Source organism: Plectropomus leopardus, chromosome 21, assembly GCF_026936395.1.
Source record: "Plectropomus leopardus strain MGB_pleo_1.0 chromosome 21, ASM2693639v1, whole genome shotgun sequence".
Classification (NCBI taxonomy): domain Eukaryota; kingdom Metazoa; phylum Chordata; class Actinopteri; order Perciformes; family Serranidae; genus Plectropomus; species Plectropomus leopardus.
In genome coordinates this window covers 9,858,577-9,877,087 of record NC_142196.1, presented here as the reverse complement: position 1 = coordinate 9,877,087, position 18,511 = coordinate 9,858,577, and the positions used below count along the sequence as shown (strand labels likewise).

At 38.7% G+C, this 18,511-nt stretch overlaps 1 protein-coding gene across 1 annotated transcript; it reads right to left on the bottom strand.

The window, feature by feature from the left end:
* Positions 1-2,122: 2,122 nt before the first annotated feature.
* Positions 2,123-17,606, bottom strand: dcaf11 (ddb1 and cul4 associated factor 11). The gene is made up of 15 exons (XM_042510466.2): positions 17,382-17,606; positions 16,834-17,068; positions 14,652-14,779; positions 13,305-13,423; positions 12,979-13,043; positions 12,665-12,765; positions 12,275-12,421; positions 9,701-9,755; positions 9,253-9,321; positions 8,926-8,983; positions 6,833-7,018; positions 6,440-6,593; positions 5,162-5,314; positions 4,919-5,025; positions 2,123-3,335 (listed from the first exon to the last, which is right to left on the bottom strand). Exons 2-15 carry the CDS (start codon positions 17,052-17,054, stop codon positions 3,258-3,260), a joined length of 1,641 nt encoding a protein of 546 aa, XP_042366400.1. The 5' UTR covers positions 17,055-17,068; positions 17,382-17,606; the 3' UTR covers positions 2,123-3,257.
* Between the last annotated feature and the right edge of the window lie 905 nt (positions 17,607-18,511).

Sequence of the window (18,511 nt, the reverse complement as noted above, 5' to 3'; positions counted from 1 at the left end):
AGCAAGCTGGCAAAAAAATGGAAAAGGTAAGAAATGAAGCTGGACTCGGCTTGCAACAAACTGTGTTCGGCTGCACTCTTGGCTGCACTCTTGTAGGTGCAGGCTTGATTGCAGGCAGGTGTGTAGTGTGAGGAGTGGGGGGAGAACAAAGGAGAGACAAAACCAAAACACAACAGGCACACACCAATTACACGCTGACAGGAAAAAATGAACAAAATTCACACAGACTCACAGGAGTCACCTAGAGTCAGTTAGAACAACTTATCTACATTTAGTTCACTGTTAACAGGATGTGAAATTGCAGCTTTTTTCTCTGCAACCCACTTGTGCATGTTTAAATCCTGATAGAACAAATTATCATCACTTTTCTTGAGCTGCGTTCAGACATCTTTAACAAGTTTTTAAACCCTTTAACCCAGAGCAAATCACTTTGATTTCTTTCAAAAACAAAGGAAAAAGTCAACTTGGCAAGAAATCTCCCGTAAATTGCAAGAAATGTTTTAGATTTAGAATATTATTATGTTTTTATAAGGTGGGGTAAAATGCTTAGAGAACTATATTTAGAATCATCAGAATTAAATATTTAAAATTATTTTACAGAATTATTAGTTTTTAAGTAGTCCTTCAGGAAATTTTACTTGCTTTTTTTGTTGTTTTTGTGGGATTTTTTTCTGTTTTTTGTTTTCTAACTTTCCTGACTTTTTTGTTTGTTTTGGATTTTTTAGTTAATTTTTGTTGTACTTTTTCACTAATTTCTGTCTTAATTTTGGGTCATTTCTTCTTTAAGTTGGTCATTGCACCCCTGCCCGTGTGTTTGAAGGAAATCAAGCCAATTAGCCCAGGTTTTAAAGGGTTAATAACAGCAACAAATGCATAGGGGTGTAAATCATACAGGGTTCCTACAGCTGACGGCAATTTAGATTTAAAAAACTCTTTGCATATTGTGATATCTTGAGAGGAAGAGTCACAGAGAGGAGATACATTCCCTCCCGCTGGCTGCAGCAAGGACTACAAACCATAATGGCATCCAGTAAAAGACTAAACTACCCACAGTAAGCCAGCAGGGCAGTCAGGATAATGACTGCTGCCCAGCTGAAACAAATCAGCTGATCGCCTCTGTGAGGGAGCTGAGGGGGAGGGGACACTGTATGTGTGTGAGGGAAAGACAATTATAGACAGACAAAGAAGAGCATGGTTTTTCAGTTACCCTGAAGACAGTGAATTCAGGTTTAAAATTTACACGTCGACACAAATAAGTTGTTAAAGAAGACTAAATACATTCAATTTAAGTTGAAAAAACATTTAGCTGTCTTTTTTCCTGCTCCCACACCTCCAAAGCTCCAAGAAAAAAGCTCCAGACCTCTGAAGACATCACAATATAATACACCAAGCCTCTATGCCTTATTTACCTTGTACTGCTTTAAGCCATGCCACAAAAATTTAGTAAAATAGCTGATTTTTATTGGATTTGCACTTTCCCTTTTCACCCAAAGTACAGTGACAGTTAGCCAGCAAAAGATCCTCTGCTCTGAGCATCCTGACTATTAACAAAATATGACTGTCATTAGTTTCGCAATCCTGATCTGTATGACATTAATGCGAGCAGCATTTTGTATTTTTTTTTTAAACAGATGTTACTGATTATTCTAAGATTTTACAATGCTGCGAAAAAAAGGAAAAAAAAGATGAAATCCTCCTTTCCATGTCTTAACATTTTCAAGACTTTTGAAAGATTGATTTAAGACATTTTGATAGAAATTAAGGACTTGATATTGTATATATATTTAGGGGGCTGCAATCAACATGAGAAATTATCAGTTAATTTTCTCATTATCTTTTTTTTGGCTGCTTACCATTATCTGCTTGGCATTTGGCTGCTAGCACTGTTTGAGAGTTTGGAAAGATGGTATGCTTAGAATAGTGACAGAAATTGTGACACAGATGTGCTGCGGACATTTCAAAGTAGAGGTGAATCTTAAAAATGATATGTGTCAGGTTTTTTTTTTTCCACTTTGCATTGTTAATATTGTATTGTTGATCGTTATATCAATATATCAATCCAGATAAATGTATCATTTCACCCCTTTGAGTACTCGGTAAAAAAAGCATCAGCTCATGGCGATACATTGAAAGAAAGGTTTTATTGTGACTGTAAAACAACGGTCCGAGAGTGAAATACGGGCTTTGATATAAACACCTGAAAATTGCATATGCAGATCAGTGTGTGCATTTTGATCCATGCACAAATCCCCGGTCTCGTCACTGAGTCTTGACCTTAACATCATCACACACATTCAAATCTTTTAAACAGATCACACAGTTATATTAGCAAACAAAATCATTCCTTTGATCGCCTCAGGGCTTGTGACTACAGAGTGAAATGCTGACCCAGGATCTCAGACTTATTGTGAGTTTCACAATTAAACTAAGTGCGTTTGAGGCGTTCTGTTCAATTTGGTATGCTGGAAATGTCCGACATACAAAGATGACCACCGAGAAGTTGCACCTCAACTGCTGACTAAGTGGTGGATCAATGGTAAAGTCAGGAAAGTTACATGCTTGCCAGGTTTAGGAGTTGTGATCTAGGACAACTGTTAAATAATATGCTGGAATATTTTAATATAATCAGACTTCTAATGTGTGACTTTAACCGTGACGGCCCCTCAGATAGGACACATATTATTCATGACAGCAAAGTCCAAATCAGCACGCTGACAACTATCTAAAGACACTCCCTGATGCACATACCATTAAAATACTATACATTTATACAGAGTTATCATCATCAGTGTCTCCCAGCAATACCCAACATTGATTTTTATGTGACTAACTTACCATTACATTTCAATAGCTCATTAAGTAAGTGCAGTGCTAAGTGTTTCCAGCATCAGCACATTTGCGTGAAGTGCTTCGGGCCAAATTCAAAAGCTCCGGCCTGTTGACTTTGACAGTGAGGCAAAAACAAAAAAAAAAAAAAACAGAAGTAGGCCGTCCCACTGCGCTCTCATCTGCACAATCTGACAAGGTTAAGGCTTTAACGCCTTCTCAATGAACACTTCACAACCATGCTATAACTGTAATCATTAAAATCCAGCATTGAATTTAAAAGATAGTGAAGTCTCTCCCAGTCCTTCTCAGGTTATTGCCTTCCTGTGTTTAGGGCCAGCCTCTCCCCTCTGTGGTGATGTCACTTCCTCCGACATCTTTTCCTTAGCCTCTCTTCCTATCTCTCTGTCTAAAAGGTCTTTCTGCCGCTGTCAGTCTCTCTCCCGCTCTCTCTCCTCCTCCAGCGGATGGGTCTGTCTGTGCTCCCACATTCGCACCGCTCCATCCCACTGTGGAGAAAAAAAAAGGAGGAGTAGAGGGATCAGAACTAGAATAACTTGATGATTTTAAAGACCCCTCAAATCAAATTGTTAACATTGTTAACATTTCCATACGGTGTTTTTTATATGCTGCAAGACATACAATGAGCAAAATAGGCAATCAACACCATGGCTGAGCATTTGTGACTTTCAGTGTAGCAATGAAAGTCTCAAACACACAGATTCAGACAGCCAGGGTTTGTTACATCACAAACTTAAGGAACCAATCCCATAACGCTAAGGCGAAATGAGGGGTAACAGAGGAGAAGCAAGGTGAAGATACACATGGGTATATTTTGACTTCCACTTCAAGCTGTGGGAGCTGGTGATCGGGAACGTTTATCTAATAATAGCAACACTTTATTAGCTGTTTGATATCGTGGTCTAGCCAAAGATTCATGTTATCCATTACTGTTATGTTTCTAATGTTTTAGAAATTGATGAACAAAGTCATATGCCGTCAAGTAAGCTCCAGCTGCTGCAAAGTAGATGGAGATAGAGGCAAGGACTGATTTTCAAATTCATAGTTTTGCACATACTAAATGAATTGTTTGTTTTTTATTTCAATCTTCAACATATTTTAAATTTGAAATAGATTCCAATTAAAATTTTAACCTCCTGTACGAGCACTATACAGTAGAGCCACAATGATTAGATGATTAATCAACTGATCGATCGAAAGAAAATCAATCCACAACTATTTTTGTAACTATTTCGGTCTTTTTCCGAAGAAAGATGTCAAACATTTCCTGGTACTACTTTCTTATATGTGAGAATTGGCTGCTTTTCTTCGTCATTTATGACGGGCAAAGGGAGCAATCTGAAGACGTCACTTTGGGTTGGGTGAGCACTTTTTTAAAAACGTTTTTTTTAATTTTATAGACTCAATTCACTGTGAAAATAATGGATAATGATATTAAGCTTTAGTTGCAGCCCTACTAATCAGTCACTTCGCTCTGGGTAGTACCGTGCTTACTTTCTATCTGAAAATGCTTTCTCTTAATTGTTGCCAATTTTGTACTTTTATCCACTGAAAGTCATTGACAAAATGTATTAGTCAGTGGATAAACTTTTCAAATTGTGCAATGCGAATTTACTAAAAAAAGTCTACAATACGACATCACAAGAGCATCAGTACACTCTGCAAACATTCAGTAGTTCTTGTCGTTGTAGAGGGCGATAACATTAGGACACGCAGCATATCAGGACTCAGTTTTAATGGTTTATCCAGCTATGAGTAAATAGTCTGGGTTTCTCTTTAACTGAGAGAGAAACGGCTGAAAAGTACATTTTAATGCAATATATATTTGGAGCAAGATATATTAAATATGCTTGTCTATGTCTAAATGATCCATCTGATTCTTTTTGCCAGAACACATATCAAATTCTCTTTATTCCATAGTACTACGCTACTGGCGGAAACACTGTCTGATTTAATCCCCCTTAAAAAAAAAGCTTTTGACATTTTTTAAAAAACATTTTACTGTAATATTTATGAGCACAAGCTTTTACACGTCGACTTCAGTTGAACAGTTTGCACGAACAGCACTCACAGAGCTGCTGACGATGTTGTCCTCGTACGGGTGCCAACTGACATCCCTCACACACGCGTCATGGCCCGACAGTCTGGAGACCACGGTGCCCGTTAGGACGTCATAAACTGGACACACAGAAATAAAAACACATTTAGATACTTATTTTTCATATATAAAATACACAAAGAGTTAACCGGTGCTGGCCCATTGCAATGCAATTACACAACATGTGCCCTTCATAGCACCTCATTACAGACTCACTGATGATTTTGCCAGTGGAGCAGCCTGAGTAGATAAACCTCTGTCCAGTGCTGAACTCTGGAGAGAAACGGCAGCGGATGAGGGTGTGCAAAACGCCGTGACCACGGTAGGTCATCACCGAGGTGTCGCCTGTCAGCTTGTGTCTCTTCAGGGCTGAAAAGGACACAAAATCATTTTCAGGAGTTATAATTGAATTCACATTAGTTTGACACAATTAACCAACAGTTCATTTATATCCTAAACATCTACAAGGGGTGGGGGTTTTATTTATGAAGAGGGAGGGTTGGTGCAAAAAAGGGAAAGCATGTCAAATCATTTTTTAAGCACTGAGGACAGACTTTTTTATTTTGGCTTAAGGAGGGGGCATCCAAATTTAAATTGTTGTATTCTTCATTTATTTTACATGAGATTTTCTATGAAAATATGTTTTCTTTAAAAACTGCCCAAATTACACCATTCATCATAGCCAGAAACTGTACAAACAGATGTTATTTTTGGAATTTTAAATGTTGTATGTTCCTTGGACACATCATATGCAACAAACGGCAAATCTGAGTTTAAAATAGTGATATTTCATTAAAAATCTCTGTATTTTATGACTCATTTAAAATTTGGCTAAAAATAAACTGTTTGCTAGCTATCTAATTAACTAGCATGCACAACAAAAGTAAAAAAAAAAAAAAAAGGCTTTTTTAACCTCCAGGATTTAGTCTTCAACTTTTCACTTTAAAACATCAAAAGTTTTCAATTTTAACAATTAATTTATGATAGATGGAGGATCATAGATTTTCTGCCAGTCGGGAAAATATTTTTTAGCTTCAAGGAGGGTCAAAATAAAAAAAAAAATCAACAAAGAAAATAAATAAAATGAAGTCACATGCCTAATAAGGAACAGCCCCAAATCATGTGGAAAAAGAGCGTAAAGTAGAAAGATATGATTTTTAGGATTTTCTCTTCCCCTCTCTACTCATTCTCATTATCTCAGATCCTTCACCTCTCCTCTTCAACGTCCCTCCTCTAAGACTTAAGACTCGTCATGCTAATCACTCATCTCTCTATCTATAGTTTTAATACTGTTGTATCCTCTTACACTCACCACACATACACACCTACATTTCACCTCTCCGTCATTGGCCTTCCCTCCCTTCTTTTATAACGTCATTTCATCTTTATCTCCTCCTCTTTTCTTCCTCCATGAGACCTCTCCTCCTCTTGTCCTCTAACTTCTCCTTTCCTCCCACTCGATTCACTACGAGTGGCTCCGTCTCTCCTCCTCACCTCTCTGGGGAACCTGCTGCCAGCGGTAATCCCAGTTTTGTTGGGTGACAGCCAGGCGGGAAGCTGCCAAACCCTCTTTTGGTGAGAACTTCCTGACGTCCCAGAGCTTGATGGACTGGTCCTTCGAGTTGCTGATCAGGTAGCGTGCGTCACCCTGACACAGTCATGACACAGGTGAGGAGGACCATATTTTAAAGAGAAGAAAAAAAACAAAAAAGCAAGTATTAGACCAGTATACTGAAGAAGACACCAATGCACTCAGCTTATTTTAGCATTTAATTAATCAACTTCCAGCGAATCATGAGTCAAATCCAGCTACCCATGAGGCTTTGGGGAACTTGTCATTGACAGATTGATAAAATACCAGCAGCATTCCTTTCTTCGCCCCCCCACCTTGCTGTGGATGAAGGTGATGCCGTCTCGGTGGCCGGCCAGCTGTCCGACAGGCTGCGGTCTGTCCTCCCGCAGCGTCCGTCTGTCCCACACCTTGCACAGCGCGTCGTCGCTGCCAGAGAAGAGCAGCTGGGACGAGCTGTCGGCGAACGCCACCGCATTCACGTCGTCCTCGTGGGCATCAATCTGATGAGCGGAGACGCAAAAGACAGAGAGTCAGTGTTCCTTTGTGGAGTGTGTACAAGCCAGTGAGGGTGTGTGGTAAGATTGTGTGATTTCCTTTGTGAGTGACAGTGTGGAATATACATGGTTGTGTGAAAGTGCCTTTTGTCTGTGAGCTTGTGCATGTTTTTGTGCATGTCAAAGTCGTGACAGAAACAACAAATGCTGTAAAATTCAGAGCATCAGTGGGATGAGAAAGCTAGCCCAACATTTCTAGAGCTGATCCAGTATATTTCCTGTTTGACTTAATGGCAGACATATTTTTCTGCAAGATTGAAGGACACCGGAGCTCAGACTATTACATTGTCAATACAGTTCTCTGCAGCAGATGAGAAAGGCACTCCTGCAAACAAGCTCTGTGGTGTGGTTACACAGGATGCATGACCTAACTTGATAGGCTTAGGCAGTAATACAGTATTATTATTCTTAGTATGATGATGATGGTGATGAAAATAATGATGGTGGTTGCTGCTAGTGCTGACCACGTTTTATAGATGATGCCTAGGTTGTTTTTTGTCAGAATGGAGATATGTTGATTTTTTAAATCAATCTTATCCATCTTGCAGGATCACCATGCACTTTGTTTACCTTTTTGCACTCCAGATGCTGCAAATCATTCGATTGCATCATATTTTTTTTTACATTGCAATGGCTGTATTCTGGTGTCTACTGCTGTGGCAGTTCTGTATCTCACTGTATCCCCCCTCCTCCCACGATAGTTATGTACTGTGTATATATATACTGTATAACCCTGTGAAATGTCAGGAAGGTATGATGGTATTAAAAAATATATACTGCCCAGGTCTGGTTAACTGAACTGCTGTATACTCTAACCTGATGATTCACACTCTGCCATTACAGCTCTAAAAATAACAGCTAAAATAATAAGGGCAGACAATGAGGCTGACTTTTGGACACCCAATCCAACAGATTTAAAATCCTCTTAAACCAATTATCCATTGTCAATTGCGCACCCATTCTAAGGTTTATGCTATGAGCGTTTGCATCATATCTTTGTCCATTTTGACTCTGATGAAGACACAGTAATATGGATAGGTTGGTCTGTTGGCCCAATTAAGGACTGCAAGTCAATTGGTGAGCTCCAGTCCCTTTTTTGCTCCCCTTGGACGTTCTCTGTCCTTGAACTGAGAGGCACATGATTTAACTGCATGCTGCTGGTCAATGCACAAAGAACCGCTTTAAACTATTTTCACCCACTAATTTGGTGCTCTTGTGACTATTTACAGCTGCAAAACAGTGTATGCGGGATTGACTCAAGATAAACTACAGCGCCAGTGTGTACTGTAATAAAGCGGCGTGTTACCCTGTCACCAGTGTGCCTAATTAGTGTATTTTTAGTAATTTTTTGGGCAATGGTGGAGCTCTATGGCACTCTATGGATCTGTTTACTTTCGTTTTTTTGGATTTGTTAAAAATAAGAAAAATACTGACCACTGTCAGACTTATCATTTAGGGGAAAATATAGCCAAAATGGGCAAAAGGTAAAAGTTCAGAGATTAAGTACAGACACACTGACGCAGAGGTAATAAGAGGGACAGAATGAGAAAGAGCACAAGACAGCGGTGAAGCAGATGGCAGAGGCCAGCAACTGACTTCTACGCAGAGGGGGGTTATGGGAGGAGGAGGGAGGGGGGTTTAACCCCCCTGTCCCTCTGCAGGGTGTAGCTGGACACTACAGACGGCCGGGGCGGGCGGGTGTGAAACTTTAAGTGAGGCGGGCACACTTTCAGGTCTGCTAATGTCTGGCTCACCTTGATCAAAGGATGAGGCACAAAACAGACGGACAGGTGGACGTGACTCAGAAACGGAAAAGGAGCCACAAGCAAAACACAAACAGAAAACGCACTAACCTTCAACGTTCGTTTATTCTGCTCAAGATCAAAAACGTAAAGGCAGCCATCATTTGCTCTGAAAGGAGAGGAGAGAAGGCAGAACACATTCTAATGAAATGGTTAAACGCGACTGAGCTTGCTGGTCTGAGCGTGCTTTATATTAAATAAAGGTGTTTTATCTTGTAATTCAAGTATTCAATGAACCGGCTATAAGAAGAAGAAGTGCATTCAACTTCCACCGAGGGGAAAAAGGACTGCCTGAATTAACATTTCTGAAAGAGACTTCAGTCCTGGTTTCAACTCTGTCAGTCACTGCCTTGAAACATAAAAGCAAATTGTACTCACCCTCCCAGGATCTCGTTGCCATCTGTGGACGCAGCCAGCGAGAACACACAGAACCTCCTCTCATCTGGACTACAAAGCACAACAGCACACACACACACGAGCAGGTTGACACTGCAGCAATAGAACCATTATTGAATCACAATTACACAGAGTCTACTGTATGTCATCCCACAACAAAAAGCTTGATGAAGGCACGCATCACCTCTTAAACAATGCTATTGTTAGGAGTGCTGTGAGTTTAATGGGGGTGCTTTGTTGAAATAATGATCTCTCCGTTTCACAAAGTAACACACACGCACACACGGAGTGAGAGGATGGATGTTGAGGTGACAAGTTCTGACAGCATCATTCATCCAGGTGGTAATGAAGGGAGAGGAGGGCCGGCTGGTAGGGAATGATAGATTACCTGCTCCGCAATGTTATAAGTTACTATGAGGGAAACACTAACTTGAGGTCCAGGGCGGTGTGGTTTTCACTGTCTCCGTTTATACTGCACAAATGAACTGTGGGGAAGACACACAGAGACAAAAGAACACATGAATAAAACAGCACATCAGAGCTATCTATTTTAAGTATTTGGAACAATTTGTAGGCAGGAATTTTCAAAAAAGTCTAGAAACTATCTAATTCAGTCACAATATCTACACTGTAAAATCTGACAAGATCTTACTTGAAATAATCTTGGAAACCAAAATAAACTTAACTTAAAAATGAAAGTGAAATTACCTTGTCCATTCTAAGCAACTTGAGTAAACCAAGTTAGTCTGACTTAACTTGATCATCAAAGAGGATTTTTACCCATGATGAAGTCAGATCTGTGAGTTCAGTTTCCTTAACATGATTAAGACAATACAAATATGATAGACTAGTTAGCAAACAGCAAAATACAGATATATAGCTCAGTAAATTTGGTTTTACTGAAGTTGCTAAAACTTAGAAAGATTGATTTAATTAAACTTCTCATTGTTAAGTTGCAACAATTTCACAAAATTAAGTAACTATAACTAAATTTTAGGCAAATTTAACAATTAGATGTAAAGTAAAGATAGATTAAGATTAATGGTAATATCGACTGTTAGATTTTAAAGTGTACAAAGTAAAATGTGCATTCAAAAAACTAACCATTACAGGAAAAGTTAAACCCAAAACAAAAAAACATTTTTCTCTTACCTGTAGATCAATCTATACTGTTTTGGTGTGAGTTACTGAGTGTCGGAGATGTTGGCCGTAGAAATGTCTACATTCTCTTGAACATATTGAAACAAGTTGTCACTCAGCTTGTGGTGCTCAAAGCGAAAAAAAAAATCTGAAAAACTCAACAGCAGTGTCTTTTTTGTCAGAATTCTTGAACCAGTTTCTTAAGCCTCTTGCCGTTCTGATGGCATAGACATCTTTACGACCGATATCTACAAGACTCGCTAGCCTAAACCAAAACAATGTAAGTTCATAAATAGCATTACAGGTAAGAGGAAAATGTGAATTTTTGATTTTGGTGATAAATAGTTGGAGGCTGCAAGAGCTGGCACACCATTAACAGGCGGATGAACACCGCCATTCGTTCTGAAACATGAGGAACCCTTTAAATCCTTACCTCGTCTGCTGGATCTTCAAATAAAGAGCAAATCAGATTTGCTGCTGAAAAGCTACGACATATTAGGCATTCAAGGGGTAAAGGATGCTAGCTAGCCTAGTGCTAACTAACAACATGATGTTTATTTGTTGATGGCACCATTTTTTTGGGACTATTGCTAACAGCCTGGAGGGCTATCAATAAACTGACAGTGCTGTCATCTCCCATAGAGACAGCATCACACCAAATGCGTCAAACAAATAGTCCATTTTGTTTTTTCTCAAATTGGGCTAAAATAAATGTACTGCAAAGCATGGTGTATATGTTCTTGTACTTCGGCAAACTGTTCCGTATGTGTCTACTCCACCAAAGAGCGTTTAAGTTACATTACATCTCAACTGTTAACGTGTAGGTAACATTCACACTACAAGTTAATATAAGCTAATTTATAGAGTTACGTTTTTTCATTATTATTATTATGAATCCTGGTGTGAGTGCGAATCTACTTCTGACAAACATTCAGGCGAAGACTGTTGTTTTACGTAGAAATATGCAGATATTTACCATATTCAATAGTGTTTTTTTTTCTCTAACCACGATTTTATAAAAACAACTAGCCACCTCATATGTGACTATTCTACAGTTGTAACAACAAACTGTTTGATATGGGATCAACATAAGGCTGTGAACCAAATTATGAGTTGGTCTCTAAACCGCCGCTGCTCTCTTGTGACAATAAAGTTAAGCTTTTTTTTTTACTATCTTTTTAAAAAATCTTTTATGTCCCAATGTCATTTTTAAGCTGACATATGAACTGCATGGTAAAAATTACTCTAATTATAAGATGACTAAAAATCATTTAGAGCAGGCAATCAAAAGCTGATGCCGGGTTGCCAGTCTAGAAGCCACTTTTAAAGGTTAAGTGCGAAGCCCTATGAGATGCAGATAGATATAGATCTCCATCACCTTCCAAGTGAACTGTAGCACAATTTGTCTGTAGTGAGAACACAATTTAATTTAACTATAGGAAACAAGTCCATAACATAAACATCTGAAAATAAAATAACTTCAGTGTGCTAAAGTTAAGTTAGTTTTTTTGGGATCCCACTGCAGCAGCAGTAAAATTCAAATATGGATAACACGGATGGTTCTTGTCTAAGTGATGACTATTGTAAAGAAATTATGAACATGAACTTAAAGGGCGCTCAGAGAGTGCAGACTACCACCATGAGCACATGCTCTATCCCACTATGTTAACGAAAGAAAATAATATTTCATGCATCCACCCTGTCATTCAGATCTGCTTCAAAACCTAATGGGTTCTTCCTTGACCCTTGCTACACCCTGCTGACAAACAGAAAAACTAAACTGAAAAAACATAATCTCCTTAGCAAAGATAAAAATAATTGGCAGATTGTATTATACTGTATTTTAGAGCTCCATTAGCCTTACTGTAGTCAGACCAGCTTGAGTAGAGCACATTCTGTGCGTCAGGGGTGAAGCAGACGTCCAGCACGCTCCAGCCCACATCACGAGCCTTCACTGTTCGCCGTAGATGAAAGCGTCCCCTGGTGGTGTCGTACAAGCGAATGTTCTGGTCTGCAGCGAACAGCAGGAAAAGCGTGTTATAAATCTGATGTCTGATAGTTGCTGTTTGAACCAACAGATGCTTAAAAAGGAATTTTAACATCACAATAGTCGTCTGTCGGTGACTACATTTTGCATATGACACTTCATGAATGGCTCTGATGATTTGGTGGTCTACGCAGTTTTGAACAAACACTACCAATCAGATCTGATTCAGTTCCTCCGAGTGTTCATGTTGGATCTGGGGTTATTTACCTTGGCAGGCGGAGAGGAACATGTTGCCATCCTCACTGTACACTCCACAGAAGGCTTTCTGCTGGTACGTATCCTTGTGGGATACATAGTTTGGCAGGAAACTGCGAAGGAACAAGGGTCAGTATCGTTTGACGGACAACAGCGTGAATCTTCTCGTAAACATCACAGAAAATATACAGTAATCAAGTCGCATGGAGTTCATTCTTCATCAAGACTGATTTTTTTAATGTGCCACTCTTGTTCTTTCTCTGGGTCACTTTCTGGTAAATCCACTTAATAATATTGCAAATGTGTCAAATCTGAGCAACACTTACTGTGTGCGGATACGACTGCACTCTCCATGGGAAAAACTGGAGCCTCTACATCTGCCTTGTTCCCTCTAAAAAGCAAAGAGTTTATCAGAAAAGAAAAACTGGGAACAAAAGGGACTCAAACTAGGGGACACAAACAATTGACTAAAATCATCTTAAATATTTGGATAAATTTAATCTACTTTGAAGTAATTTATCTTAATTATTTTCCAAATATGTGAATGAAAATGATTATAATCATTATCATCTTGTGCCATTCTAGTCCTCAAAATCTGCCCATTGCATTCAAATCCAGTGCTAAATTTTAGTTTGTATCTCTGCGGTCTGACCTCTGTTAACATGTGAGTGAAACTGTGTCGGCCTTTCAGGGTGGAGGATCCGGTGGCCAGCAGGATCTGAGTTCGGATCTCGCTTCTGTCCACCTCATGTGTGTCGGGTTGGGTGTCCACTAATAGATAACAAAAAAAAAGTCTTGGTATTAAATACCAAAATCAAACTTTTACAACTTGTTACATACTACAGACAGTATATTCTGGTTCAATAGGACTGGACTTTTCTACAGCTGTTACATTGTACCATTTCAATGACCATTTGACAAATTATACACAAACAAGTGAAAGGATAGTAGTAAAGTAGAAACTGACAAAGAGCTAAAGAAAAACACGACTCACACCTCACACACTCAGTAAAGCTAATTGTGGAGTTTGAAAAAATTCTAAATATAGGATTGTCTTCATTTTATACTTCTTATTAACGTCAGTATTTTTTCAACCTAGTTGTAACCATAAGGGGCATGTGCACACTGTCAATACACGTCCGCTCAAAGGTCTTATTAATGCCACTGACAGGATCATATTATTATTCCCAGTGTGTGACAACATTATATCGCCAAACCCACCAGCCACTATTTAAATAAAACAGTAATTGTATTATTATAAAACACACTTTATTCAAAGTTGACAAAAACAAAATAAAACTAATAAAAAAAACATCTTGGTTTGTCTTTGCACCGCTCCAACATTCATTCATTTATTTAAATGGAGTCTGGGGAGTTTGGCGAAGGCAATTTAGAAACTGTTTCTGGTTAAACAAAAAGGACCTTGTGCTTTAACAAAAGGTATCTCTGTACTGATAATTTCCATAATGGTTTTGGATAATTAGAATAATAATCAGAGCCTGTCTGAGGGGAAAACAAGCACCTTAAGTGGACTCAATATTGGACCAACTTCAAAAATCATTCCTTATGGTCAATTAGACACGAGAACGTGGAAAAATTCAGTCTACGTTTAAAATGATTTAAATTATTCATAATTTTTTCTAACACAAAGAACATTTATTTTGGAGGTAACTGAATATAAGACAATTGCATTACTCTAACATGATTTACATCTCTAACTGAAAGACACTGACACATTACTGGCATAGTTTCATGCTGTTTCTGCTGCTGGGTATTGGGTGGATTCCAACTACACAGAATACAAACAGCCTGAAGCCCACAGCAAAACACACACGCAAATAGCCAAAACACTGTTAATTAATACCGCAAGTAAATGTTTTGTTTTTATCCAATGTGTGAAGCTGTTAAAACTGTATGTTTAGGAAAAAAGTGAAAGCAAGATACAATTCATGTTTCTACCTTTAAACCTTGACAGTGAACTGTGTCAGTCGGACGTTACCTGGTGGATTGTAGCGGTCACCCAGCCGACCCTCCCAGGCTCCGTCGCTGTCCTCATCAGAGTCAGAGTATGACTGGACCAGCTGCAGCCCTGTGGCTCCACTGCCATGGACCAGTCGGACCTGGCCCCTACACACGCAAACACCACATTAGTTCAAAAAAAATCAATCCAAATGAATTTAACCCTCTACAGTGAAGAAGAGATCTTCACTAAAACTTGAAATACCCATTCAAAAATCAATGATGGTGAAACACCAGCCTGTACAAGGGCTCATGTTTTTATACTGAGCAGCTAAACTCTAACACATGGGGGATCTGTGGCTCGCTCCAAAGAAGATAAATGCTAACGGAAGTGAAAAGTAAGAATGCTACTTATTCATTTCAACTCTTCCAGATCCTGGTACTTTCTGGCTCTAACATTCCTGCTGTATTATCACTAGAGACCCTGCTGCTCTCATGGATCAGTGCTGAAAACATTCTTTCAGAAGTGGTAGTTAACAGGAGGAATATTAAAAAGTTTCCCAGCCACTTTAACGGCATAAAAAATCACACTGGAATAGGGATGGGAATTTCCCAACCTCTACTAAGCTTTACCAGCACTGGAATGTAACGAGATTTATGCTCTCTTGACAGAGAGGTAAAAAGTCTTTCCTCTGCTTTGTGCCATTTGAAGAGTGTCCAGATACAGGCCACCATCACAGCAGCTCGTATTTACGTGACAACTGATCCTTCTTTTCTACGTAAGTGGTCACATGTTTGAAATATCCACCGTAAAAATCTTAATTAAATCATCAATTTATGATGTTTTGTACATTTCAAGAGATTAAAAGTGGGAAGTTGATGTTGTGTAACATGTTTTGAGTCCCCCACTCAAACTACTCATTTATACCAAGTGACCAGAAAAATAGAAATTCGGTTACATTCATGTAATGACTGTTGTACTGCACTGCACCTAATCACACCGAGTGTTTCTATTGGAGGCAGTAGCTCAGTCTGTGGGGACAGTGGGGACATGGAGTCTGTAGCGGCAGCTGGAGAGGTGCCTGTCTGCCTCCTGGACACTGCCGAGGGGTCCTTATTCAAGGCACCGAACCCCCAGACTGCTCCAGGGGTGCTGTGCTATGGCTGACCCTATGCAATGACCCATCTAGTATGCATGTGTGTGCTGTGTATAAAAGGAGGAATATGCAAAGACAAAAATATCAACGGCCTTGTGTGAATTCATCAGAGAGGCTATTAAAACTGTTGACAATTGTATATCTTATAATATTTTTATTTAATGTAATATCCCTGACTTTTTGGTATTATTTTTAGGTGTTAAACTGTATGCTGTATTTTTCTTATACTCTATTGTGTAAATAACAAATGGGAAAAAAAACACAAAACGACCAACCATCTGGACAATTCTATATTTTTCATTTCTTCATAAACTTATGATCTAAACAAGGGCATATTTTAGATGATGATCTGTATGGGGTTTTTATTTTTGCTTGTGCAGTTTTCCACACTATGGTTATTGACCTACAAGTGAATGTTTGCTACTTTGCACCTGAAGTGTAAAGTAAACAAGTATATTAATTTAAGTGAGTATTTTATACTTTTTCACTGTGTACATATCTATTATCTGTCAACTGTATTTCTTTATTTATTACAGTGTGAATATTTTTATTGTATTTAATAGGGGTCCACAGATTATCATCCTGGCTGATCATCAAGGCCGATATCTGGCATTTTGATGATTATCTGTGTGCAAAGAATGTGTCAGCATGGGAGGAATTTGTACTTTGTTAAACTTTAGGAAGCTTTTTTTGTACTTTTTTTTAATTTTCACTTTATAAAAAAAGTTGCTACATATGATGTTAAATGTCTCAGTTTTGATTAAACATTTACTAAAGGCATGTGAACAAAGTTTTGTGTTGGAGTTGTTTATATTCCAAATTCTCAACATTGACAGAAAGATTTTCATTTTTATGGTAAATGCAAATCGGTTATCAGCCTCAGTAACTACTAATTATCAGTATCGTATAAGCCCTGTAAAAAACAAATATGGATCAACCCCTGGTATTAAAACGTTGTTTTTTTTAATATTTGACTAAGAGATCCACACACGAATTCCACAACTAGATAAGAGGAGGATAAAAGTGTTGAACTTAACCTAAACCACAAAAATCGTCCCAATTCACCTCCTTAGTAGGTAAGCCAGCACTTCAGCTAAGTCAACGTCCTCCTCTGATGCCTGCTGTCTGTCTCCCTGCTGCCTGTCAGCCGTCCTGCGGCCTCGGCTGCTGCTGCTGCTGCTGCTGCTGCTGCTCTGGTTTGACTCTGCTGCTTCAGGCTGCTCAGCTGGGTTGCCACTGGAAGAGCCCCTTCCACCAGACATCCCAGAACTGGACTGAGAGCCCATAGACTGAAGAGGGCCTGCCAGAGAGAACAATTCAACAGTTAAATGACAGTTTTAAATGCACCTGTGAGGAGCTAGGTAAGCACAAATACAGTGTTTTAACAGGGAATTGGAAAAGTGAAGTTAGATAATAACGGCTGCACAATTAGCTAAACTAACATGAATTCGTTTACTCAACCACTGCATTTTAATTTATTCAAATTGACAAGCAGCGTGTCTAACAAAGAAACCGAACAACATATCTGTGCTGTTACGTTACGTGGGCTCATCATAATCAAGATGCAGAGGCTGGTTTTGTTGAGCTAGCTAATGCTAACGACTTAACATTACCGTTTGACTGTCAAACGGTCTTGACAGCTCGTCCGTCCAGCTCTTTGTCGTTCAGCTGCGAACTTCACAGTTTACCCGACGCGCAACTTCCGCGGGGTTTAACGTGTAGCGCTTATAACGCAAAATAGCTGTAGCTTGACAGCACAGTGTTAATCAGTCGGCTAGCAGCGGCAGTCCGTGAATCGCCATGTTGTTTACAAAAGTGTGAAAAAACCCTGCGCGTGCCCTGGCCTTTCGCCGTCACGTGATCGAGCGCGCTGAAGCTCCTGCCAGCCCCACTGACCAAATTTAACTGAAAATCAATAACACAGTTCAAAACACTGGCTAGCAGTTTGATTTAACAATGAAGTATAACTACAGTTTACTATATAAACATATATTCAAATGAATATAAATAAACTACACTACAGCAAATGCTTTACACAAAAGAAACAATAAACGCAACAATACAGAGTAAAAGAAAGGCACAGAAAAGTAAAACAGACATAAGATAACAATCTGGGATGTTCAGCCACAATATCATAAAATATAAATCAAAATAATGGACTATTAAAATATGCTTTTTAGCATCTCACACAGTGGTAGACTTAGCCAGTCAACACCCTCGGCAAGCTTTCCCTGGCTCCCTCACAATGAAATAAAAATAATAGTGGTGGTAGTAGCCCATAGTAGCAGTATTATTATTATATTATCATCATTATTATTATTATTATTATTATTATTATTATTATTATTATTATTATTATTATTATTATTATTACTACTACTACTGGGGTGAAGTTTTAAATGAGGCATGTGGAATGAAGTAATGTTGATTAATTTTAAGCTTAGATTTGGTTATGGTGCTAAAATGCTCAATATATATGTTTCTGAAAATTCAACAGTAATTTATGCTTTGCAGTTTTTTGCTATGAGGAATTGTGTGATTTTCATTTTCTTTTTTTTAAGCGTGCCTTTAAAGACTGTTGGTGGGCTCTAAAGGTTCATCCAGTTTTTAAAATTCATTAAAAAAAACAACTTAAACAGTTATATGTGCCTCCCTTAAGCCAATTTAAAAACCACAAGTTCCTCCCCAGAGCTTAAAAAATTATCATAATCAAACAGTCCCTAAGAGTGTAATAATTCCTGAA

Excerpts from the sequence above, each read along its gene's own strand:
- dcaf11 (XM_042510466.2), bottom strand. The coding sequence starts at position 17,054 with ATGGGCTCTCAGTCCAGTTCTGGGATGTCTGGTGGAAGGGGCTCTTCC. Across the intron at positions 12,766-12,978 it reads TGCAGTCGTATCCGCACACA|TTTCCTGCCAAACTATGTAT; the intron begins GTAAGTGTTGCT and ends GTTCCTTCGCAG. Across the intron at positions 5,315-6,439 it reads GCAGCAGGTTCCCCAGAGAG|CCCTGAAGAGACACAAGCTG; the intron begins GTGAGGAGGAGA and ends TGTCCTTTTCAG.